This window comes from Canis lupus, chromosome 3, assembly GCF_011100685.1.
Source record: "Canis lupus familiaris isolate Mischka breed German Shepherd chromosome 3, alternate assembly UU_Cfam_GSD_1.0, whole genome shotgun sequence".
NCBI classification, from domain to species: Eukaryota; Metazoa; Chordata; class Mammalia; order Carnivora; family Canidae; genus Canis; species Canis lupus.
In genome coordinates this window covers 38,362,406-38,387,142 of record NC_049224.1, presented here as the reverse complement: position 1 = coordinate 38,387,142, position 24,737 = coordinate 38,362,406, and the positions used below count along the sequence as shown (strand labels likewise).

Genomic DNA, 24,737 nt, shown 5'->3' with positions numbered 1-24,737 from the left:
CAGCTGCACCAGAAAGGAGAACGCTTTTTCTCTGATAATTGTGTTAGCAATTTAATCAAAGGCTACAACGTAGGCATTTCTTGCATGACTATTAGTAAGATTGAGTCCCTCGAGAGCTATTGGATTGAAGGCCACAGTTCCTTGGTGGCTGTCGGCTGGGACTTCCTCCTCAGCCCCTTGCCTGTGGACCTCTCCTGTCCACTGTGCAGCATTCCACTTGACAGCTCATTTCATCAGAGCAGGCAAGTGAGAAGAGCCAGGGTGTGAGCAAGATGGAAGCCAGTCCCTCACAACCTGATCTCAGAAGGGACATTCCTTCACTTTTGCTGTATTCTTCTGTTAGAAGCAAGTCACAGATTCCAGCCCCCATTCCCAGGGAAGGGATCCTTCAGGGTGTGAACAGCAGGAGGCTAAGGTGACTGGGAGCTGTTCTCTAAGCTCCCCGTGAGTGCCTTGTTACCCGCTGTGACCTCAGGGCCACCCTTGCCCGCACCCTGGTCTTACTCTGCTGCCTGTCCCAGGTTGGTTTTTATTATTGGGCTTTGAGATTAAAAACAATTCTGGATACATGTCCTATATCAGATATATTTCATTCCAGGCTGTGGCTTGTCTTTTCATTCTCATAATAGTGTCTTTTGAAGAGCAGAAATTTTAAGTTTTGACCAAGTCCAACTTCTCTGTTCTTTAATGGATCGTGCTTTTGGGTTCATGGGACATCTCGGACTGGAACTGTGGATTTGAATGTTTCTCCTTGAAGTTCTATCCAGTTTGCTTCATATATTTTGAAGCTCTCTGATTAGATATAAAAACCTAAGGGCCTGTCACGTCCACTTGATGAGTTGATTTCTCCATCATTGTGAAGTGACCCTCCTTTATTTCTGGCAGTGTTCTCTACCCGGAAATTGACTGATACCAATAAATAGCCACTCCAGCATTCCTTTGGTTAGTGCTAACAGGATGTATCTTTTTCTAGTCTCTTACTTTTAACTTATTTTGTCTTTATATCTAGTGGGTTTCTTGTAGGTAGCATTATACATGGGTCTGACTTTTTCATTCAGTTTGAAAACCTCTGCCTTTTAATTGGGTATTTGGACCATTTACAATTGATGTAATTATTGATGATTGGCTTTAAAGCTACCATCTTGATACTTGTTTTCTATTTGTCTCAGCTCTCTTGTTCTTTTCTTGCCTTTTTCTACCTTTTTTTATTTTTTTAAAGGATTGCATTTGAACTCTTAGCTGGCTTGTTATCTGTAGCTCTTTGTTGTAAGTGGTTGATCCAGTGTTGACAGTGTAGATCTTAAATGTATTGTCTTTCAAGTGACGTTAGGCCATTCCGTGTTATAGTATAAAGAACAGAAGTATATTTTTATATCTCTTCTCTTGGCCTTTGTACTGTTCACATATTCCTACATGTTATAAACTCTACATTTTTTTGACTTTCTACAGATGATTACTAAGAATCTTTATATTTATTCACATAGATACAAATTTTTTTCCTCCCCTAGATACAAATTTTTTTCCAAAGATTTATTTATTTTAGGGAGCATGAGCAGGGGGAAGGGCAAAGACAGGGGGAGAGAGAATCGTCAGGCCTCTGCTAAGCATGGAGCCCGACACAGGGCTGGATCCCAGGACCCTGAGGTCATGACCTGAGCCAAAATTAAGAGTCAGATGATCAATTGACTGAGCCATTCAGGTGCCCTGGTAGATACAAATTCTTACTACTTGTTATTCCTTCATAAAGATCCAGATTTCCACATGCTGTTATCTTCCTTCTGCTTAAAGAACTTTAACACTTTTTGAAATGGAGGCCTGCTAGTAATGAATTATTTAGGTTCTCTATGTCTTTAGTCTTTATTTCACCTGCTTTTTTTTTTTATGATTTTATTTATTCATGCTAGAGAGAGAGAGAGAGAGAGGGCAAAGACATAGGCAGAGGGAGAAGCAGGCTCCATGCAGGGAGCCTGACATGGGACTCGATCCTGGGTTTCCAGGACCACGCCCTGGGCTGAAGGCGGCGCTAAACCCCTAAGCCACCTGGGTTGCCCTATTTCATCTGCTTTTGAAAGATATTTTCTCTGAGGAAAGAATTCTATGTTGATAGTTTTTTTCTTTCGGTATACTTTGAAATACTGGTCCAGTTCTCTAGCTTGCATTGTTTTTTAATGATAATTGTGTGGTGTTTCCCTTAAAGCTTTAAAAAATTTTAGCTGCTTTTAGAATATTCCCTTTATCACTGATTATGCAACTCAATTCTGTTTCTTTATGTAGTGTTCTTTATGTTTCTGTGCTTGGGGTTCATTGAGCTGCTTGGATCTTTGGATTTATAGTTTCTGTCAAATTTGGAAAATCTGGGTAGCTTTTATTGATGTTTTGAAGTTCAGTAATCTGCAGTGAATAAAACTGACACAGTTCCTGCCTTCGTGGAACTGATACGTAACAGTTTTATCTTTTGATAAATACCACGAAGAAGTACATAGGAAGGACCCTACTTAGCGGTGTTGCTGGACCTCTCTGAGATGCATTTAAGCTGAGCAAGGACGGGTAAGAAGTCAGACATGTGAAGAACAGGATGTCTTGGGCAGAGGGAATAGCAAGCATATGGAAGGGCCAGCCCTTCAGGGGCACTTGGGTGGCTCAGTTGGTTAGGCGTCTACCTATGGCTCCAGTCATGATCTCAGGGTCCTGGGATCGAGCCCCTCGTCAGGTTCCCTGTTTGCAGAGAGCCTGCTCCTCCGTCTCCTCTGTGCTCGTGCTCTCAAGTAAATAAAAATCTTAAAAATAAAAAAAAAAAATAAAAGAGGAAGAAGAGCCCTTGTTGGAAAGAGGTTAGTCTTTCTCAGGAACTTTGAAGTGGTTGGCAGGGTCAAGATTATAGTTTTGTAGGTCATGGCAAAAGTTCAGATTTAATTGCAAACGCAACAAAAAGTAATCGAGTTTTAGGCAGGGGAGCAACAATCTAGTGCTTTAAAACTATTTTCCAACTGTGTTTTGAGAATCAATTTACTAATTCTCTGTGAAGAACTGCCTACTTTCTACAGAATAATTCCCAGTGAATTTCATGTTTATATCTCTGTTATATATAGTAGAGCAGTATCAGTGAAAACTACTATAGTGTACTTGGCTATTCTGTTTCAGTAAGATACTAATAACTTTTTTTGATACTAATAACTTTAAAAATCATATTCCAGCTGGTGGAAGTTAAAGGCCCCAATGATCGCCTTTCACATAAGCAGATGATCTGGTTGGATGAGCTGCAGAAGTTGGGGGCCGAAGTAGAAGTCTGCCACGTGGTTGCAGTTGGAGCAAAGAGCAAAAGCCTTTCCTAACTAAGAGCTGTGGTGTCGGGGTGTCTGGTTGTACTTGGACTGATTTTCAGAAGCATAAAGCATGATTACATTTTTAACTTTGATTTTGCTTTGTCAGTAATAAACAAGATCATCGTTGTACAGTGTGTGCATCATAAAACTTGGTCGTGGTTTAATGTACTCCTTGATTCCACATAGCAGGTAATGAACTTTCTAGAAGGTCAGAACCTTGGTGGCCATTTTAGGAAATGGATGCATCTATGTTATTAAACTAGACTTGCATAGCAACTGGAAACCATCCAAACAGGATGTTTTGCAGCTTTTGGTCTTTTATAAAAGTTGGCACACCCAATGTTTCCAGTTAAGCATATTGGAGAGACCTGAATTTAAGGTTTTCTATATGCCGATATATGCAGCTGTTTAACTTTCTTGTTTTATGATTATCTAAGGAGGGCATAAACAATTGAAATTCTTTCTCTGGGAATTAAAAAAATATTCTCATCAAGCTCCTTAACTTTTAACCTGCTCTTACTTACTGGGCCTAAATCATTAAAGGAATGAATAGTCTCTTAAAGGTAATGGTCCTTTTTCATCTGTAGCCTCCCTACTGACTGGAGGGGCAATTTTCTGTATAGACAGTGTAATTACAACAGGGCTACTCACAAGAGCCCCAGGACAAGGTAGGAAGGCAGCTAACCAGAATGAGTGGACCAGGAGTCAGGCGGGGACTCCAGCCTCCCCACAGACTAGTTCTGAGAGGTTCTTAGGGAATATTACTCTCCAGCTTGGTCATTTATTGAATGGAAGGACCGTCCATTAATACCCATATGGCCTTAACTGCAGCCAGTTCTGAAGCCACGTCAAAAATGTTACTGCTCATTAGCTGTTGCTTTAAAGCAGGCAAAAAGACTGAATGGATGACACACACATGACTATCGTTGGAAGAAAATGCCTTTGCTTCTTGAATCACTATGTTCCTGTACATGATTTCGTATTGACAACTACAACAATTTCTGTGGAAATTTTATTTAGCAGTCAAAATTTCCTTCACATTCATCACTGCTAACAGCAAGATCTCTCGTCTTTCCTGCTCATCCTACTTTATTTAACTCAAGTCATAATTTTAGGCACAAAGGTTTTCGTTTTCTCTCAAAATCAAGTTCTAACTACTTGAGGTTACTGCTACGGCAAGCAGGTTTTGTTGAAGGTGTTGACTAATTTTCATCCCCTGTTAGCACAAATTAATATACTTTTCTTAAATAAAGTTAAGACATTTTTGGTTTTAAAACCGTTTCCATCATAAAATAACACACTGTACATCTTTAAGTTCAGTACTAGAAAGTCCCAGGCTGTCTGGTGCCTGTGTGGCATCCTGTGGGCACAGGCTTGTTCGCAGGGCTGTAGGGCCAAAGGGTGTGAAGCGCTCTTCCGTGCAGTGTCCATAACCACACGTAGGACTTCGGTTGCCACCACGTCCTGCCAGCAGAGGTGCCAGGCAGCTTTATAACGGCCAGGACTTAAAACTGTTATAGTTGTTTTTCATATTATGCACGAAAACTGGCACAATAATCATGATAGAACAACTGTCCAGAAAAAATAAAACTAAAAACCGTATTTTACTACATTTGATTATCATACAAAAATATGCACATTTTGTTTTGAAACAGTATTAATAGTACCTAATCTTTTTTAAATTTGTAAATTAAGAAAATTGTTAAGGAGTTGAAATAAATGTGTGAGGAGAGATAATTATAAGAAATAAATGCTCAACAACCCCTCCAAGCCCAATTTAGAGTAATTTATAATAATAAAAAGGAAGCTTAATCAAAAAGGGAGAATTATTACACTTCTATGGCAGGATATGCTGTGGGATTTTAAGGGGATTGGGACTGGTTTCCAATCAAGGACTATAAAATATTTAATGGCAACAGTGCTATTTACTTATATAAATTGAAAAAGCCCTTATTTTCTAGGCAAAAACATTGGGCTTATCCACAAGACAAATTTCCAAAGACATTTTATAAGAACTTCTGTCCCTTGAGGTCCAGAGACATGAATTCTAAAAAGGCAAGTAATTTGAATAGAAACAGCTATTCATTTCACATAAAGGTGAAAGACTTCTTTGAAAAAACTTGTTTTAGAAAAGATAAACTAGCCACTTCACTATAAATTCTTTTTTTAAAGCTTAAGATGGCAGTTTAACAAACTCTAAGAGCCCAATTTGAACCCCTCCATCCTGTAAACAGGGCCTAGGGTGTGGGCAGGAGTGAGGAGTGGAGGGCAAGGTGCTGAGTGAGGCCTTGGCCTGGGAGCTTCGGCTTGGCCCACACAGCCCTGGCCGGTTCGGGTCCCACCGGCTGACCAAGCACACCCACCCCCCTGTGCTGCTCTGGCTCATGCCACCGGGGAACATTCAAATGGTAGTATTTTGAGAGAAGTACACTTTTCTTTCCCTTCATGGTGACACCTCACCACCAGGAACTTGGTTGGCAGAAGGAGGGCGATGCCTCACAATCCCATCAGTTCTTTCCAATGGGAGGTGCCACCAACAGTGACCCCGCTGCCAATACTGATGGGGGCCCCCAGATGCCTCTGGGTGAGACCTCGACTTTCCAGGGTGGGTTCAGCGCCGTCCACACTCACCCCTGCTGCCCTCACACCAACACCCACCTGCCCACAGGCCCACTGTGCCCTCGCTGACCTTCAGATGGGAGGAAATGCACTTTTTGAGACTCCTGGCTCCTGGTATGAAGCTCAGGGGCAGGAGACCTGTTTTCAATATCCAGCCTTGTAACACTTTGTTGTAAAAACTGGAATTGTGTTTAACTCTGTGTCAGGCTTCAGAGTAACATCAAAGGCACTTCTGTGTTGGCATCATCTATAACAAATGCTTCTAAAGTCAACAGTGCGTATCGTTTTAGTCAACCCTACGATGGTAAAAGCAAACTCGTGATTTTAAAACACAGTGATATACGGTCCTAAACAAAGTGATCTACCATCACTGTCTGCTCAGGGAGCTCAGTCAGAACCGAAGTGACCAGAAACCTGCAGGAATACCCAGGCCTGTGGGGCGTTTCCCAGAATGCCTACTGAACATTAACTTTCTTCCTGTCTGCCTCTGTGCAGTGGTGACCTAGGCTCAGGTAACCCTTACCAGGTGGTAGGGGAAAGTGGCTACAGACAGGATCAATGGCACAGACAAAGCCTGCTCCTCTGCTCATAGGAGTAAGAGTGGGAAGTCTGCCTACAGGTCACCCGAGGCTGAGGCAGCCCTGAGAGGACAGAGAGGTCATGGAAAAGAAGAGGGCTGCCTATCTTTTTGAAAACCTGCGAAGGAAGCAGAATTCAACATGTTTTTAAATATTAGTGCAAATTTCCACTGTTAATCTGACATAGAAAATTCTTAGAGCCTCAAGTGCCTAGGTTAGCAATTGTAAGAGAAGTTTCTGGCTTCCCTCAGCATGTTTAAAAAGTCCATCTCAGTCCTCATTTGCTAGCGTCTCAGTAGATAACCAGATCTTGGCCCCACTTAAAAACTTGCTCAAGGGCGTTCCTGAGATGCTCCGTCTACAGAGGTTGCCCACAGGGCTGAATGGGAAAGCAGACGACAGGAAGTCCGGTGTCCCGGGAGTGGCGTGAGCGCTGACCCGGAAGTACATGCGGCTCTCGTCCGGGCCCGCGTGGCCGGCATCCAGGGACCCGGCCCGGTGCTGCCGCAGCGTCCTGCTGAGCGCGTCCACCTCGTCGGCCAGCAGCGAGAGCTTGTGGAAGGCGGTGATGAAGCCCCCAAGGTGGATCTGGGCCTCAGGCACCCAGCGGAAATAGCACAGTTTCCAGAGCTTCACATGTGTTCCCGAGACATGTGGCAGAATAACGCCATGCAGGTCAGCCGGTTTGGAAAACCATTCTCTAAAATACTGCTCGGCACCATGGTCCTGGCTGGTGGGCGGTGGTGGAGGGTCAGGCTTCGCTTTTAGTATCAATGAATTTCTCCTTGGGACCAAGTCTGGGTCACTGATGATTCCATTCCTTAAGGAACCTGGCATTCCTCTCAGTGTGGAACTGTAGCTTTTCTGTGCAAGAGAGAGGTTGGCATTATTTTTCTGGCGCTGCCCCTTTTGGAAAAACAGGAAAGGTGCAGTGGCAAATAAAAACCTAGGACTATGAAAAAGTGGCTGAACAGCAGCCATCAGGAACATCTTGTTCCTTCCCTGGTAATCCTCATCCCAGTTCTCCTCCACTGGGGTTCCATGGTTTTAGGGACGGACCCTGGCTATTAGTCCTTGCTGCAGGGGGTGGGGAGGTGATACATCCTGTTGGTTAATTTGCTTAAATGCAAATTTCTAAGACTCCTGGGTTAGGAAAAACTATACACCTAGCTCATTCTAGAACGAACAGGCAAGTGGATGGGTTTCAGGAATGCGGCCTCCTAGGCTCAGAGTTGCTATCTGCTAAATCCTAGATGCTGAGAGGCTTTGTAGGCCTCAAAGTCGGGGCATGGTCATTTCAGTTATAAAAGGAATGATCCCTCAAAATCTGCATGGGCAGTGTCGTCAGAAGTGACTTGGCTCTTAATACTCGGTGTTCTGAAAATACGCTTTCTGTTAGGTGTGAGCAAATGCCAGGTTTTAATTGTCAGTGCATTTTTGTGACTTACCTTTGTCCGTTTGAAAGATTTCACAGAACCATTCTGGATGCAGGGCGTGCTCTTTCCAATGTACAAGGGGTTATGGAAAAGAGTGCGATCCTTTGCTGTAAACTGAAGAGACCAGTCCCAAACTGAGGGAAATTTTAAACCCTTTTCGTCACCCAACTGGATATTTTTGCTGATAGCAAATTCCTGCAAAGTAAAATATTTGGATATCTATGAAAAGATGCCAAATAAAAGATTTTCCCACATATATTCCTTTTTTGTGACAAACCCTTCATCACTACCTAAGCTGAATTTTCTGGACTGGAGCAACTTGAGCCCCCCGAGAGAGCAGCATGTTTTGCTTTGAGAGAAGAGACGTTCTTGGCACCTCAGATAAGAGGGACATCTCACACGTAGTATGAGCGAGCAGAGGGCACTTTCTTCTGGAAGCTGAGGAAGCTGGGCCCTCCGAGCAATGAGTATGTTATTAGAAGTGAAACTTCACAAAAATGATACCATAGAGTCTTAAGCATGTTGCAGTAGCTTTGGTACTTGTAGCAGTTTACTTTTTGAGTGCACCATCCTGCACTTTACACAAGTACCTGCTGGGGATAAAACTCTGTTGAGTGGATGTGCGAGATAGTCTCTGGAAGGAAATTACTACTGTCTGTGTGACTGTTTTTCTAAATGGACAGCTACCCGTCGCTTTCCAGTGGCCTTCAAAATCTGAACCACAGCCTAGAAGCAGGGAGGAGGGAATCCACCTCTCCCTGCAGTCCTAAAGTTTGGCCAAGGCCACAAAGACCATGCAGTGGCTGGGCCTCCTGCTCCCCGCAGCCCACCTCCAGCCTGCTCCGGGTTCACATGACCTGGTGACCCAGTGGCATGACACTGTGGGGTGACAGCCCACCACTTCTGTGTGGAGGAGGTGAGGATCATCTCAAACAATGCAACTGCACTTAGTCAGGTGGAGAAAGGACCCTTGGGGACACTTGGGTGGTTCAGTGGTTGAGCGTCTGCCTTTGGCTCAGGGCGTGATCACGGGGATCCTGGGACTGAGTCCCCGGATCAGGCTCCCTGCAAGGAGCCTGCTTCTCCCTCTGCCTCCCTCTGTGTCTCTGCCTCCCTCTGTGTCTCTCATGAATAAATAAATAAAATCTTAAAAAAAAAAAAAAGGCTGAAATCTAGTAAAACATAAACCCCAACCTGCTTTAATGGCCCTTAGGAAAATATATAGAAATCAGTTGTCTTTTCTTTTTAATGTGAAAACTAAAAATATCTCCAAGGAAGAAAATTAGATTTTCCATAAACAGTACCTGACTGTGAGCATCTAAGGCGGCCTCAGAATGGAAAAAAAAAAAAGGAAATGTCTTTGTGGAAGCGACTGAGAACAGTGGGGTCGTGCTAAAAATCAGGACCTTAAGTCAACAGACAGTTTCCCAGGGAGGGCAGAGGCGGTGCTCCCGGCCTCCAGTCTGGCTATTGCATAAATCATAAATGTGAAGCACTGAGGGAGGGAAGGATCCATGTTAGGACTTGCCAGAAAAAGCTTCTGAAAAACGTCCAGTTAAAAAAATACCGCACTGGAGCACAGACCAGGGAAAACAGATGATATACTTTAAAAAAATATTTAACTTCTATTCCTGCATAGAAATCTATTTGTAAACCTATGTCGGCATATCCAGAATCCAGCCGAGAAGGAGGGGGAGGAGAGAGTGCATCCAGGGGGCCAGCTCGTGCTCCACAGAGACCTCCCGCAGCACCCACCCGAGGTACTGTGGTCACTGGCACCTCCAGACCGACATACTGGCATTTTACATCTCATGCTTTGTGTCTAACAAGGCTATTTGATTTCCTCGCCTTGTGAACATTTTGAAGGCTCCAGTGGTGTATGTGTGTGTGTGTGTGTGTGCATGGGTGTGCTCTCAGGGCAGTGAAAAGACAGGCAAAAACCACCACATGCAGCCCAGCCCGCAGCACAGTGAGAGGTACCAAACTGATGATGGTCCGTGAACGAGAAATGAAAAGGAGCATCTCAGAGACCATTTAGTTTAGGAACAAACAGGTGCCCACACCTCCAGAGCCCAAGCCCAGAATTGTCAGTGCAGGACTGAGATAGGTCACGTTCTTCTAGGGAAGCAGAGAAATTATTTTATGAAGATCTCTCTCCCGAACTCTCCAATCCGAAATAAATACCCTATGACAGTGTTGCACTTCTCTCACCCTGAGCCCCTGGAGAGAAGCAGGCAAGACCTGTTCTACCTCCCTCTCCTGCCTGCTCCCTCTCATAACCAAGCCCCCAGATCCCCTCTCCTTTGCTTTGGGAGGTTCCTCATTGATAAAGTCATCTCCTTACATGTCCAGTGCACTTTGTCTTTCACATCCACATCCAGAATAATTCATTTCTTTAGGAAATAGTGAAGCATAATGCTTCACAGTTTACAAAATGTTTTCAATTCACAGAATGAGTCCAAAAGTAGTACTGTTAGTTTGGTGGATCCGTTTTTACAGATGGGGAACCTGGGCTCACCATTCTTCCAACCCTGGGCAGGATTCACATTATATCAGGCCACATCGCCTGGATGAGGGCCTTACTGCCAAGGCTAAGGACCCCACAGCTCACCGTGAAGGCAAACCTCTTAGAAAGTCTTCCTAGAGGCCCACAGGAGCCGCTCTTGTTTCTCCAATGATTGCTGCAGCATTTATCTGCTATTCTCATTGTTGGTTTAAATGTGGGCGAGCCAGCCAGAACCTGTGGTTTCGGAAGGCTGTACCAACGGCAATCAGAAATTAGTCTCAAGTTTGGCTTGAGACTCTCCTTAGTTATGATTCTTCCTTCTAGATCATTGAATTGTGACTAGAAATGGATAATCCTACCCCAAAGGGACTGCTGTGTGACAGGTGGGACATTATCTGGCAGTCCAGCACCCACTGAGAATCTCAGCCTAGCACCATGACTACCCTTGCTCTCTGACAGTCCTTCTCCACAGGACCCTTGAAGAAAATAATCTCGCTTTGCTCAACTTTTTTTCTAAGAAATAAAAGTCCTCTAGCAGGACATTTTCAATTACCCATCCAGACACCCCAAATGTGAAAACACATTTAATGTGGTTAAAATAATTTATATCTTTAAAAACTGGTTAATTTTTTTTGTTATGTATCATGTTTTCTTTTTTTTTTTTTAAATAGGTCCACACCCAATAAGGGGCCTGAACTCATGACCCTGAGATTAAGTTGTGTGCTCTACCCACTCACCCAGGTGTCCCTAAAAACTGGTGTATTATTGTGAACAATGTACATTAGAGAAACATACCTAAAATACTCATAAAAATGAAACAGGGTCCTAGTTTTTATATGTCTTTAAATAATTCATTCAGAAATTGCAGCTTAAAATGGTAGCTAAGACAGTTTTAATTTACATATTTTAACTATGCAGCCAACTGTACTTCACTTCTATTTCCATAAAGCTGCACGAGGCAGAGAAGTCACTGTTGCCACCATCCTACTTACTGTGCTTTGTTTCACCCGCTGGTGAGGGGAGTTGAACAGGAAGGTGCCGAACAGGGAAATGCGGGTGCTGTCGTACAGCACTGCCAAGTATGTCTCTGAGAACTCGAAGGCCGCTGGGTACTGTTCTAGCAGCTGCCACGTGGCATCCAAGAACAGCAAAAATAAAGGAGACTGGCAGACACAAATGGAAAATGGGATTATTTAATGTTGTCCTTTGGTTATTCCCATTTATTTCCAAATTTAGGGCTCATGTTAAGATTACTAAGAAAACATTTCAGCCTAAAACACTTGGCTCTGAAGCCGAGCCAAGGATATGTGGACAGGTCACCATGGCTTCTGTTAAAGCTTAGAAGTATGTTCAACTGCCATTAACATCACAGCCCTCATTTGCCTAAGAAGCATGTATGTTGAAACGGCAAAGTAAACAGGCAGGTGTCACTATATGAATGGGGGACACTAAAATATGTGATTAAATCTATGTTGGAAATAATTCTTTAGAACACTGAAAAAAAGAAAAAAACACCCCAAACCAGAAAACAATTTATGTGATTTGCTTTTGGTAGACTGTGCAGGCTTGACATCTGGGAAAACAACTCCGTTTCAGAAACCAGTTGTCATTAGCCTCTAGGTCACGTGGTGGATCCCCAAGTACAGCAGCTGATGACAACTATTCTATCTTGGCGTCCCAGCAATTTAAAAGTGAAGTAGTCACAACTGAGATTTTCTCAGATGGTGCAGTTTGTTGTTAAACCGGAGACCCCACGAGTTGGACTGTGCTCTCTGCAACAAGTACATCTGTGAGATGCCTATAGGCTGTTCCCAGTTTACCTCTGCACCCAAGGCAGACACTATGCCCAAAGCTGTTATGAAGGTGTTCTTCTCCAACTTTCCATTCTTACACACGTGCCCCATTTTAAGAAAACATGGTATTCCAAAACTGATTTTTCAAAATTCCTAATGTGCTTGTTATCTGCTTTGCAGAAGAAATACAGCATTTTTTCAAAGTACTTTTCAACTTGAAGAAATGCAACAGACAATTTTTTGGAATTTTTACCTATATACTTATAATAATCTTCGTAAGTATATCAATTTGGAGGCTAATCCATCATTAGTTTTGGACTAAGGAATGCTAAGAGGTACCAAATGCAATATTTAAAAAGCCTCTTCATCTCTTTAGACAGAACACCTCTTCACAAGATGACATAGATTTTATCTTGTGCACACTTAAATGACTCACAATGAGCATTACAATTCTGTTACCTCTTTCTCAGATCTCTTTAAGTGGTTGCATCTGTCTAGGAACTGATATCCAGCCATGACCCACTCCTTCTGGATCAGACTCTGAAATCCCGTAATTGTCCTAAAATGGGGATCCAGCATCACTTGAACAAGAGAAGCTACAATACAGCTCAAGTCTCTTCCCTCCTCCTCTGTCAAGAAAATGGAAAGAAAATGACTATTATATAGAAAAATGCTGAGAGAAAGGGAAGAAAAGATACAGTAGTTAATACAGTACTCTCTACCTAAGCTGCCTTCAAAATAATCTATGTTGGGAAAGTTCACTGGATTCCGGCAACTTTAAATTATAGACTTACAGATCAAGTAGTGTTTTGTGGGGGATAATCTTTCATATATGAATATTTTGCGGTAATAAAGCACAGCCCTCACACTTTATATTTCAGTGGTTTGTGGTGGAAATCTTTCAAGAGTCCATTCTGCTTCCTAAGAATATTAAATATAATGTAATCTTTCCACTGGCAATTCCACATGGTGACTAAGAAGTGAATGAACGGAACAGAATTGTCCACTGTCCTCCAAAAAGGTGGCAGACATTTTCATTCCATCTTTTACAGCTGGTGTCCTTTTCCATAATGCCAGTAATATCCTGGTATCAAAGCCAGCCAAAGAAATCAGGAAAAAAGTCCACCAGTATCCCTTATAATTAAGACTAGAATCATCAACAAAATAGGAGCAAATCAGCTTATCTCATGAATACAAGAATTTATTCTAGGAAAGCAAGGTAGGCTTAACATCTGACAATCAACTAAAGTAACATTTCATATAAATAAATGATAGAAATAACTCATCAGATAGATAAAAATCATCTGTGTGATAAAAATCCAAAATTCAATATATTTTGTCAAACTGAATTTAAATAAAAAAAAAATCCAAAGTTCATTCTGGATGTAAACTCTCAGCAAACTAAGAATACAGAAGGGTACTTCAACCCGATAAGAGGAATCTATGAAAATCTGCAACCAATATCATTCTTTAACAATGGTAACTCCTATAACTGAGCAATTCCACATCTAAGTATCTACCCACAAAAAAATATGTACATATGTCCTCATGGAGACTTTTATATGAACATTCACAGCAGCGTAATTCATAATAGCCACAGAATGGAAGACACCCAATGTCCATCAAGAGGTAAATGTATAAATAAAATGTCGTATTTACAAAAGAATACTATTTAGAAATGAAAAAGAAACGGCTGATACATGCTACATGAATGAACCTCAAAAACATGCATGTTAAATGAACGAAGCAGGAGGCAATAGATCACATATTACATGACTCTGTTTATGAGACATCCAGAATGAGCAAATCTACAGAAACAGAAAGTAGATTAGTGGTTGTCTGGGGTTGGGACACAAGTAATCTTTCTGGTGTGATAAAAATTCTCTCCAACTGGACTCTGAACTCTGTGTTCTGTATATTGACTAAAATTACTGATTTCCACACTCAGAATGGGTGAATTTTATAATATGTAAATCATACCTCAATAAACTGTTTCAAAAACACGTTCTAAAGAAAAGTGTTAGTAAAACACAGGCTCACTATCTAAGCCTTTTGTATTATAACAAATGCATCAAGACATGTGCTAGGTAGGATTTTGCAAGGTAGGGTGAGAACACCCACTGGTTGAGAGGAGAGATTACTGGGTTGCTGGACTCTGCATGCACTTGTGAATTAAATAACTCTGACTGCATCAGTTAAGGATTACTTAAAATAGTGCATTACTATTCTTCTTCTCCCCCCCTAAAAGTTGTAAATATCTTTACTTTGTTAAAGTCAGTTAAATTTGACAGTAAAAATTTTTGTAAGCTTTAGTACCATAACATATTCATAAACTATGCAATGTGAATATATCATAAAATAAGGTAGTTCATGGTTTATGAAGCTTTGTCCGTAAGCTTAAAAATTCTCTTAGCTGTAAAGTTATTATTTCACATTCAACTATCCTTTGCTTAACTGAAACATTTTTATATGGCACTTTACTCCTCCTTAACATTAGACAAAATTCACATTATTGGCTACTCAGTTTAGTCAATTTCTTGACACCAAGCTCTTTCTTTAGAGTCCAATTTAGCAGGATCCAGAGGCATTTAAACTAAAATTTGTATGAATTTGAAATGTAGCAAAATTAGAGCAAGAGGATGCTCTGCCAAGATGAACACTTTCTATGACTCCAATAGTAACTGTGACACCCTCATGCTATAGGAGGGAAGATTTAACACAGAGCAGGAAACTGGACTCCTTTCTAATCTTCTACCTGCAGTTGCTGTGCCACTGTTCTCCTCTACCTATGTGTGGAATCTGTAGTGGGTCTGGTGGTGCTGTCATAAGAGACAGCTAGGGATAATGTGATTTACTTGCATCAAGTCACCAAGCTGACTGGCAAGGTGACCAGTGTTTTCAGTAATGAATTACCTTGTAGCACTACAGACAGATGCCGGCTTTCTAGAATGTACACAAGTTCTGCTGAATGTTTAAGGAATGCCCTGAAAAGACAAAGGGAAAAATACTGTTAAAAATCAGACTTCTATAAATATTCCTTTAAAAGTACTTGAAGTCAGGGCACCTGGGTGGTTCATTGGTGGAACGTCTGTCTGCCTTTGGCTCTGGTCAAGATCCCGGGGTCCTGGGATCAAGTTCTGCATTGGGCTCCCCAGAGGGAGCCTGCTTCTCCCTCCACCTATGTGTGTGTGTGTGTGTGTGTGTCTCTCTCTCTGTGTGTCTCTCAGGAATAAATAATCTTAAAAAAAAAAAAAGTACTTGAAGTCAAACACATCTAATCTTTCCCTATATTCTTAATGGTCTTTATGAATTTCATTAGTATTTACATGATTCAGAGTACATTTTGATTTTTTTTTTTTTTTTTTTTTTTTTTTTTCATTTTGATTTTTATATCAAGGAAATTAACCCTTTTATAAAAGGGGGGTTGATTTACATAACATTCTTGAAATCACAAAATACAGAGATGGAGACAAGATCAGCGGCTGCCAAGGGACAGGGATGGGAACGCAACTCTGAAGGGGCAGCATGAAGGGCTTTGTGGTGATGGAGTTCTATATCAGGACTGTGGTGGTAGCTGCACAGACCTATATGTGCAATAAAAATGCAGAGAAACACACACACACACACACACACACACACGAAAACATGTATAAATGGGTGAAATCTAAATAAGGCCTATATATTGCACCACTTGGTTTTGAGACAGTATTCTGGTTAGGGGAAATGTTACCACTTGGGGAAAGCTGGGTGAGGAGTACATGGAGCGCTCTAATGTTTTTGTACCTCTTGTGAGTCTGTACTTATTTCAAAAAAAAAAAAAGGGGGAAAGTGTTTGTACAAACCTTACATATTCTAACCACCGAGTATTTTCCAGTGAAGATAACCATTTTTCTTCAGTTTCTTCAAAAGGCTCTGCAATAAATATGGCAATTATATATACACACACACAAACATATGTATACACACATTTAGGCTTTTTAAACAATTTTACATAATCAATAAGAGTTAAGTGATACACGTCACAATTTTGAATATTTAAAAATTGGCTTTAAGAAAGTATTGTGCACTTTCATTTAATAATATGAGCATTTAAAGGATGTGTTACAATTCTAAAAAACACAAAACAAGGCATTCCCCTGGGCCTCTGTTTCCTTCACTGTGGCTTTCAGGGAAATCCTGGAAAGTCTCAGCACCTCTGCCTCCTAAGAGCTGGTGGTTCCCACCTTCTAGGTCAGCCCATGCTGGATTCTGGCGCCTCTTCCCCCCACACCCCAGCTTCCTGCCTGCAAGCCCTGCCCTCCCTGCTTCTCTGGATTCTGTGAGCAGGGAAAGGCCTGTACTGCCCTCCCCAGTCCTGTCTCAAGATGTCTCTCACCTCACCAACTCCAGGCTTTAGTTACATTCTACTTACCAGATGGCTGATAAACATTCATGTCATTGTATACACCACCCCCCTCCTCATCTCTCCTTCCAGGCAAGCGCCCATCCAGTGCCACAATGGCTGTCTCTCCTGGCTCTCAGGTAACTAGGGGCTTTCTCTGGGCACCCTTCAGGGACGACTCACTTCACGCCAAAATGATGCTTTCATGTGAGTCATCCCTTCCCACCCTGGGGCACAATGAAAGCAATTGAGGAGCACCTGCTCAAACACACATATTAGAACTCCAAGGCTGCACAGATTACAACATGGCTCTGTCTGAAATCCATGTCAAGTCCTGTGTCTCAAAAGTGTAACTGTATACATTAGAATTTAGTACGTTTGTCTGTAAGGTAGCTCGCTGTTCTCCTTGGCACTTTTACAAAAGTACCCTACCATAACAATCCAGGATTTGAAAGTGATTTCATTGATTTATTTTCTTTCCTCCAAAACAAGAAGCAGTTTAAACTTCATTTTCTAAGAGCTTCCAATTTTGTCATACAATAATTTGTACAAATATTTCAATGAGCCCCTACTTATATATTTATTTTTATATTTTCAAGGAATATTGCTTTTTCTGACATACCTCATGCAATGCTGTATCCCTCATTCACTATATACATATATACGTATACACACCAAAAAATGAAATTACCATTAACGCATAGTTGCTTGAGTTTTACAAAAGCCGCCTGTATTTCTTGGATATTGGGCAAGGTCTTATCCAAATCTGATTTGTAAACATCACTTCTCTGTGGATGACTTTTAGTTATTGCATTACAGATCCTAATAAAGACAAAATCCTTGAGTCATTCATTCATGCCACACATTTTTTGAAGACCTATTATGAGCTAAGGCACTACTCTAAGAGCTGGAGATAGACGGACATAGACAGGAGGAGCCTCTGCTCTCAATGGGCTTCTGTGCTTGGTGACAGGAGGGTAAATGAGAAAGTAACAGGCTGTAAAGGCAACAGGTGGCATCATCCAGTGAATGCAGGCTAGTTCAAGGCATGTGGTCAGAAAGGCTTTTCTGTGAAAACGCTACTGAAGCCAAAACCCAAAGGACCAGGAGCCACACAAGATGTGAGGGAAAGTGTTCTAGGCAGAGGGACTGTAGAGGCAAAGGTCCTGTGCTAGACACAAGCTCAGCTGTGGAGAAAACTAGAGAAGACCAGTGGGACTGAGCTGATGTGTCTAAGGAGAAATGGGTGGAGAGAGCTTGGACAACAAAGAGAATCTGTCTTACTTATGAAGGGTGGGACAACTGGAAAAACAAAGGAATTAAAACAATTCACAGCTTAGTAAAATTCAAAGATTAAAAGTGCTACTGGCTCTAAGGGTTCAGAATGAACTCTCTTCCCAAAGTGCTGTAGGCTCCCCTCTAATAGCAGTACCCTTCCCTAAGCACTTGACCAGCAGACATGGCAGTCAACAGCAGCCTTGGAGCGTGACAGGACAGACAGGTCATCTTCAACGTGACTGAAGTAAAAAATCCATCAGAGATGATCTGAAGGCAGTCACCCTCCTTTGCAGAAAGCTGAAGGGTCATGTGAGGGTCATGTCACTTGACGTTTATTTGCTTCAGCAAACATAGCTTTCTTACATATGGTAGTGTGGAAACAAACCTAAGATCTGGCTGTACCAATAACAGAGTGTGATACACAATTTGAGGCTCTCTGAGCTGGGTTTCTAAGATCTGTTCCCTTGTTCTTCATTTATTTAATTAAGTACTGAATAAATATCCAATATGATAGTTCTTTCCTGGGTGCTGAATGTATAACGGTGTGCAAATCTAGTCCCTTCAGCTCATGAGTTTACAGCCTAATAGCAAAGACAGGCAATAACCAAGCTAACACACATATACAATTAAAAACTGAGGTAAGAGTTATGAAGAAAACTGAGAGAGCCAAGGAGAACATATAACTTGAGGACTGATCTAATTGAGGAGGTAAGGGAAAGCTCATCTTCAGGAAGTGATGTTCGAACTGAGATACAAAGAATGAGTAAGTACTGAGTGGGTGGGGTAGAGAGTGCTCAAGGATAAGCATGAAGAAAGGCAACCCAAAAGGGAAGAGCACTGGCAAACGGCAGGAGATGGGAAAGCCCAGGCAAAGTCCATGGGGCCGAGGCCTGGAGCAGCAGGCATGGTACTGGCTGAGACACTAGAGGAAGAAATGAGGGTGCCTGACAACACACTGGGCTCAGAGGGGAGATAGCTAGAGTGGACACACAAAGGTTTGTAAGATTTCTGAAGAGTATATGACAGAATTTGATGATGGACTGAATATGGGTAAGGAAGCGAGAGAGAGAATACATCCAGGGTGACTCATGGGTTTCTGGAGCAGGCTGGGAGAGGGTGTGGTGCCCATATATTGGAGTCTGGCTTTGGACATAATGAAAGGGACTTTGAGATTTCCACACAGAAGATGTCACATCAGAGATATAAATTTGATGGTCACTAAATCCACAGCCACAGAACTTCTCTAGGATGGAAATACAGAATGGGCAGAAGCAGTGGACAGATTGCCAAGAACCAGGGTTGCAAAACACACAGAGTACAGGTGAGAAAGAGGGGCTTCAGGAGAGTGAAAGAAGCAGGAACCTGGGACTCAGAAGGCTTTAATGAGAGACAGATCAATAGTGATGCCCACCAACTGATGAATGTCTACTGCTTGAACAACATAGAGATTACTGGTGACTTCAGCAGATGATGCCAAACTTGTTTGTGGAAGCTAATCATTTAAGCTACTGTGACTCTGCAGACCTAACACACTCTGAACTATAAGAAAAGTTTGATTTATCCAGAAGTATCTCAACTGGAAATCAATGCACTTTGGAAGTATGATGAGGTGACACTGTTATAGCAAGACATGAACAACTTAAGATCTTTTAGTGTCTTAAAAGCCAAAAGAGTTAAAACTATATTTAGTACAACTTAAATATTAATTTTATGCATTTTTTTCAAAACAGTAATTCTTGCATAGAATATATGGTGCTAATTAATAAAACTCTGCCATTTTCCAAGTATTTTCAAGTAGTCAGGAGTTTACTGTACTCATTTATGATAACTAAAAATGTCCAAAGTAACAATGACCATTTCCTGATTACCTCTGGTCAATTTTCCTCTGTTGTAGCACATCTTTTATGAGGGCCATTCGCACAAGAGCACTGCCATTAGAGTGACTCCAGCACCAGAGCTAGGAGGGAAGCAGAGCCTTTACTTAACTGAGTAGAAAAAAAAAAAAAAAAAAGACATAGGTTTGAATGAAATCCAACAGACATCACTTACTGGCATCCTTCTTCCAACAAAAGAATGGGAGAAGATCTTCAGATCCTGGTCTGCTAAAGAACTTGGTACTACAAAGTATTCTGGAAGGCTGGGGAGGAAAAAGCAAACCTAACATAAGAGTCCTCTGCTTTAGGCAGGTGCAGATCCCATATATAATTTTTTTTTAGAAGATTTTATTTCTTTATTCATGAGAGACACACACACACACAGAGAGAGAGAGAGATGCAGAGACACAGGCAGAGGGAGAAGCAGGCTCCATGCTATGCAAGGAGCCTGATGTGGGACTCGATCCCCGGTCTCCAGGATCACACCTTGGGCTGCAGGCGGCGCTAAACCGCTGCACCACCGGGGCTGCCCCCATATATAACTTTTTTTTAAAGATTTTATTTATTTATTCATGAGAGAGAGAGAGAGAGAGAGAGAAAGGGGGGCACAGACATAGGCAGAGGGAGAAGCAGGCTCCACACAGGGAGCATGACGTGGGACTTGATCCCAGGTCTCCAGGATCATGCCCTGGACCAAAGGCAGCATTAAACTGCTGAGCCACCCGGGCTGCCCCCCATATTAGAATTAAACATGTTTATCTTCATTTAATTTGTACCCTACTTGGTGACCACATGGTAGGCACCATGGAAGACAAGGCGGGCCCTAGGTATCTCCTTCTTAAACATGTGTGATGCGGTTAATTAACACAACTTATGTTTATGGCAGGAGAAAATGTCCAAAGGAGATGTATGAAATGGTCTCCAAAATGATTAATTTATCAACATGTATTCAGTTTCTGAAAAACATATCCACCTGTATTCTCTATGGCTAAGGACACAAGGCACACAAGATAAAACCAAACGCAACCCACAAGTCTGCTAAGAAGTTTTAGCTCCTCCCTCTCTCTTCTAACTGTTCTCATCCCCAAAAGACACCCAGACTCTAGGATACTGCCTGGACAGCAATTCCAAGTGGATAGGCTCACTGTGCTGTAAGACAGCCTCCTTTCTCTCTTCTTCCCTTTATCTTTAAAATATTCATGAATGTGCTATTCAAAACAAATATTCCATTCACCATAACTTAAAAGCTATCAGAGAGCAGAGTTTGATGATTATTCATAAGAGGTCATTCCCAGCTATAAATAAGGTTATTAAAACTGGACTTACCAAGTGGATATCATGTAACCCTCGTTAATAGAACAAACTCTCCACCCGGAAGCACCTGTTCTCTTGATTTCTCGGTCCCAGTCTGAGTATGTTTCAAAGAATGGGGTTTTTTGGTTGCTGCCACCAACAGCTCCACTGCCACCTCCTGAGGGTATTCCGTTAATTTTAGTGGCTACAAGAAAAAGCAATATTGTTAGTTTTGTTTCAATGGTCACATTTCACATTTCGTCCCACATTCCCCGTTCTTTCTTGGCACCTCCTTAGTCAGGAACACACTTGGACGGGACATCTCCTCCCTGTGCGTCTTTCAAGTCTCTCCGAGATGTTCCTACTGTTCCCAGCAGTCCTGAGAAAGAGGCGGCCCTCCTCTTGTCAGAAGAATTCACTTTGTTTTATCCTTATCTAGCTCTTTCCTGACTCCTTCAGCATCACTTAGTTTCTCTGTCCTTCTACTTGGCTCTATCTCTTCTGCCTTCAAACACAAACAGGTCACCTGGACTTTGAAAAGACTTTCATTTGACCAAACCACCACTACTCCACCTATTAATTTGACCAAACTGCACCACTACTCCATGCTATACATTTTTCCTCTTCTGTTACTAACCACCTTCCCAAATGATGAACAATGCCTACTACCCAGATTTTCTCTTTTTCAATGGTCTTCTATCTCTACTATTCCACAGAAACCACTCACGAGCCTTGCTCATCCCCCTGCCCTAAACTGTGGGGTAAGTTCAAGTCATGCTTATTTTTTCCACACGTTTTGCCTGAAACAATGAATGCTTCCAATCATCTGTTCTTGACCAAATCTTTCATCCTTTTAATACTGACACCTCAACTCTCTTCTATGGCTTATTATAAAATTCTTGGTCTCATAACAGTCCATTTTCCTTTGAAAAGTTCACAAGGTTTCCTTATACTCCACCAGAGGGCCACTTTTATCTGGGGATTTCAGCCTGAATATCCTTAGCAAGAAGCCCTCTCTCATCAAGGAAGGCTGCTATCCTCTGGGACATGCGCACAACCTCAGGAAGGCCTGCAGAATGACCCAAAGGAAGGAGAGCATCTCAGCAGTCAGTGTGATCTACCCTGGCAATCTGGAGAGACAGATGGCACAATCTTTCCTGGTCCTGTGTCTCACAGCTGCAGGCTGCAACGGTGGCAAGAGTCCCGCCTGACATCCCTGACATGATGTTCTCCAGCACTCAAATCAGCCTGCAGCCTGCCATGGGACACAATTCCCCAAAATCATGCTTTCATGATGCTATACCCTTGTCCCAAACTTCCCCTTATGCTCATTTTCCAACTTCCTCAAGCAAACCTAAATGGTTTTGCTGAAAAAGCCCTTAGATAATCAACCTGACCTTTCATTATGGCCTAACCCCCATTTTCCCCTGAAGCCAAGGAAACCCCTTCATTATCCCATGAACATGCCATGCCCATTTCTGTGGACCATTTATTAGCACCTAGTACAGCACAGTTTTTTTCTGAGAACCTCCAAGGTGCTAAGGCCTGAAAACTTAAAAATGGGTAAGGTTTTAGCTCTATTTTCAAAGTGCCAACAAGACAGTGGCGGGTAAGTTCAGCACCAGTCACAGTGAGCTGGATGTACAAGCGTACTGAGAGCACAAAGGATGACAACCCTAACGCTCACTGGAGATGAAGGCCTCAGGACCTGACTACATCTGAACAGAGACTTGGGGAGTGAGCCAAATGTTGCTAGATGGCTGGTAAAAAGGAGGTAGGCATGCTGGGCAAAGCAGAACATAAAAAACGTGGTATAATTGTATTAAAATCAAGTAATGAAATACAGCTAGAGCATTGGGAATGCAAGGGGTGGTGGAAGAGAGGCTGGAAAATTAGATGGGGCCAAGACTCTTGGTCTGCGCTGCCCCAAAGAGTAGCCATTAGCCACATGTGCTATTTAAGTTGAAACAAAACAAAACAAAATAAAATAATGCAGGTCCTCAGTTGTACCAGCCATACTTCCAGTGCTCAACAGGCACACGTGGCTAGTGGCTCCTATGCTGGACAACGCAGATGAGAGAACACTGCCCTCCCTGGGTCTCATGCACCATGCTAGGAATTTTGAATTTTATACTTCAAGTGGCACCAGAATTACCCAGTGATTCTGATTTCAGTAGAGCTTGTTTAATATGAAAATGCTAAAGCCAAGCACATATCCTGGAGTGCCACTCCATCTCAGTTCCTTCTTCAGAGTAACTACAATCAGAAAGTATGCTGAGGAACATGGGAACTGTAATCTCTATAGGATGCAGAATTCCCAGGCAACTGTGACTTTATACACAGTGTTCCAGAGCACCAAAACCCACAGAAAGCTATTCAACATTAGAAAATGTAAGTAATTCATCATATGATCAAATTGAAGGGAAAGAAAAAAAACCCATATGATCAGTTCCGAGTGTAGAAAACATTTGATCAAGTTCAATACCTACTCACAATTTTAAAAAACAAACTTCAGGAAATTGGGACTAAAAGGGAAATTCCTACTTGATAAAGGGTAATTACCAGAAACACACAGTAAATATCTTCATCAGAATCCGGAACAGAAATAATGCCTGCTATCCTGATTACTATTCAATATTGTACCAAAGGTCCTTGCCACACAATGAGACAACTACCACCAAAAAAGAAGTATAAAGAGCACATTCTCAATTTTTAAAGAGCTATGAAAATAGTTTGACAGGATACTCTCAGCTAGAGAAAAAAAAAAAAAAAAAAAGGATACTCTCAGCTAGGAGTCTAGAACTGAGTACTTTTGAATGTTTTGAAGTTACTTTATTAATAAACTAGGCTGAGAACATGTAGTTTATAAGATTGTTTTTCTGGCAAGATTCAGTCTCAGTATCTAACTACAAAAAAGACAAATTTTCTGAATATCGGGTGAGAAAAGCTATAGGATATTGAACTATTTACTATTGTACTGGTTTTGGTTGTTGAAAACCTGTCCATTTCCCAACAAGTAGGACTGTTTTATGTTCTACATTTCCTTCTGTGAGAACTTATTAGAGAATGTGTAGCAGATACTAATCTGGCATTAAAGAGTCTGGAAATTCTAATGCTATCAGAAAGTCCCAAAGCCCTAATGCCTGTGGCCTGCTCTACAAGTGGATTACTAATGGGTGCAGCAACAGACTGGCAAAACAATCATCTCAGGAAGATCCAGCTCCTCTGAGAGTTAGTTACCTACTTTAGAACAGCTCCTCAGCCAACTGAAAGTGAAAACTAGATAGTGAGCATTCCTGCTCTTGGCTTTTTTTTAAAGTTATTTATCTGAGAGTGAGCAAGAGTGAGACAAATGCACAGATTGGGGGCGGGTGGGAAGGGCAGTGGGAGAGGGAGAGAGAGAATCCTCAAGCATGACTTCTGCTAAGGGCAGAGCCCAACATGGGTCTCCATCCCAGGACACCGAGATCATGACCTGAACTAAAATCAAGAGTTGCGGGATCCCTGGGTGGCGCAGCGGTTTGGCGCCTGCCTTTGGCCCAGGGCGCGATCCTGGAGACCCAGGATCGAATCCCACATCAGGCTCCCGGTGCATGGAGCCTGCTTCTCCCTCTGCCGGTGTCTCTGCCTCTCTCTCTCTCTCTCTGTGACTATCA

At 42.1% G+C, this 24,737-nt stretch overlaps 2 protein-coding genes across 11 annotated transcripts in view; one reads left to right on the top strand and one right to left on the bottom strand.

Moving 5' to 3' along the window:
• FAN1 (FANCD2 and FANCI associated nuclease 1) overlaps positions 1–3,471 on the top strand; it is a 39,859-nt gene extending 36,388 nt beyond the window's left edge. For all 6 annotated transcript variants that reach the window (XR_005356908.1, XM_038532604.1, XM_038532606.1 and 3 more), the window contains one exon: positions 3,195–3,471. Coding sequence is in view for 5 of the 6 variants with exons in the window: in XM_038532604.1 (XP_038388532.1) it covers positions 3,195–3,332 (138 nt within the window). In the remaining variant the exon portion in view is untranslated. The remainder of the gene's footprint in view (positions 1–3,194) is intronic.
• Positions 3,472–4,321: 850 nt separating this feature from the next.
• MTMR10 (myotubularin related protein 10) overlaps positions 4,322–24,737 on the bottom strand; it is a 54,322-nt gene continuing 33,906 nt past the window's right edge. For all 5 annotated transcript variants that reach the window (XM_038532612.1, XM_038532611.1, XM_038532610.1 and 2 more), the window contains 10 exons: positions 21,115–21,286; positions 19,964–20,051; positions 19,783–19,871; positions 17,328–17,458; positions 16,098–16,167; positions 15,169–15,239; positions 12,715–12,884; positions 11,455–11,625; positions 7,969–8,151; positions 4,322–7,384 (listed from right to left, as the gene is read on the bottom strand). In XM_038532612.1, coding sequence (XP_038388540.1) covers positions 6,791–7,384; positions 7,969–8,151; positions 11,455–11,625; positions 12,715–12,884; positions 15,169–15,239; positions 16,098–16,167; positions 17,328–17,458; positions 19,783–19,871; positions 19,964–20,051; positions 21,115–21,286 — 1,739 coding nt within the window. In that variant the 3' untranslated portion in view covers positions 4,322–6,790. The remainder of the gene's footprint in view (positions 7,385–7,968; positions 8,152–11,454; positions 11,626–12,714; positions 12,885–15,168; positions 15,240–16,097; positions 16,168–17,327; positions 17,459–19,782; positions 19,872–19,963; positions 20,052–21,114; positions 21,287–24,737) is intronic.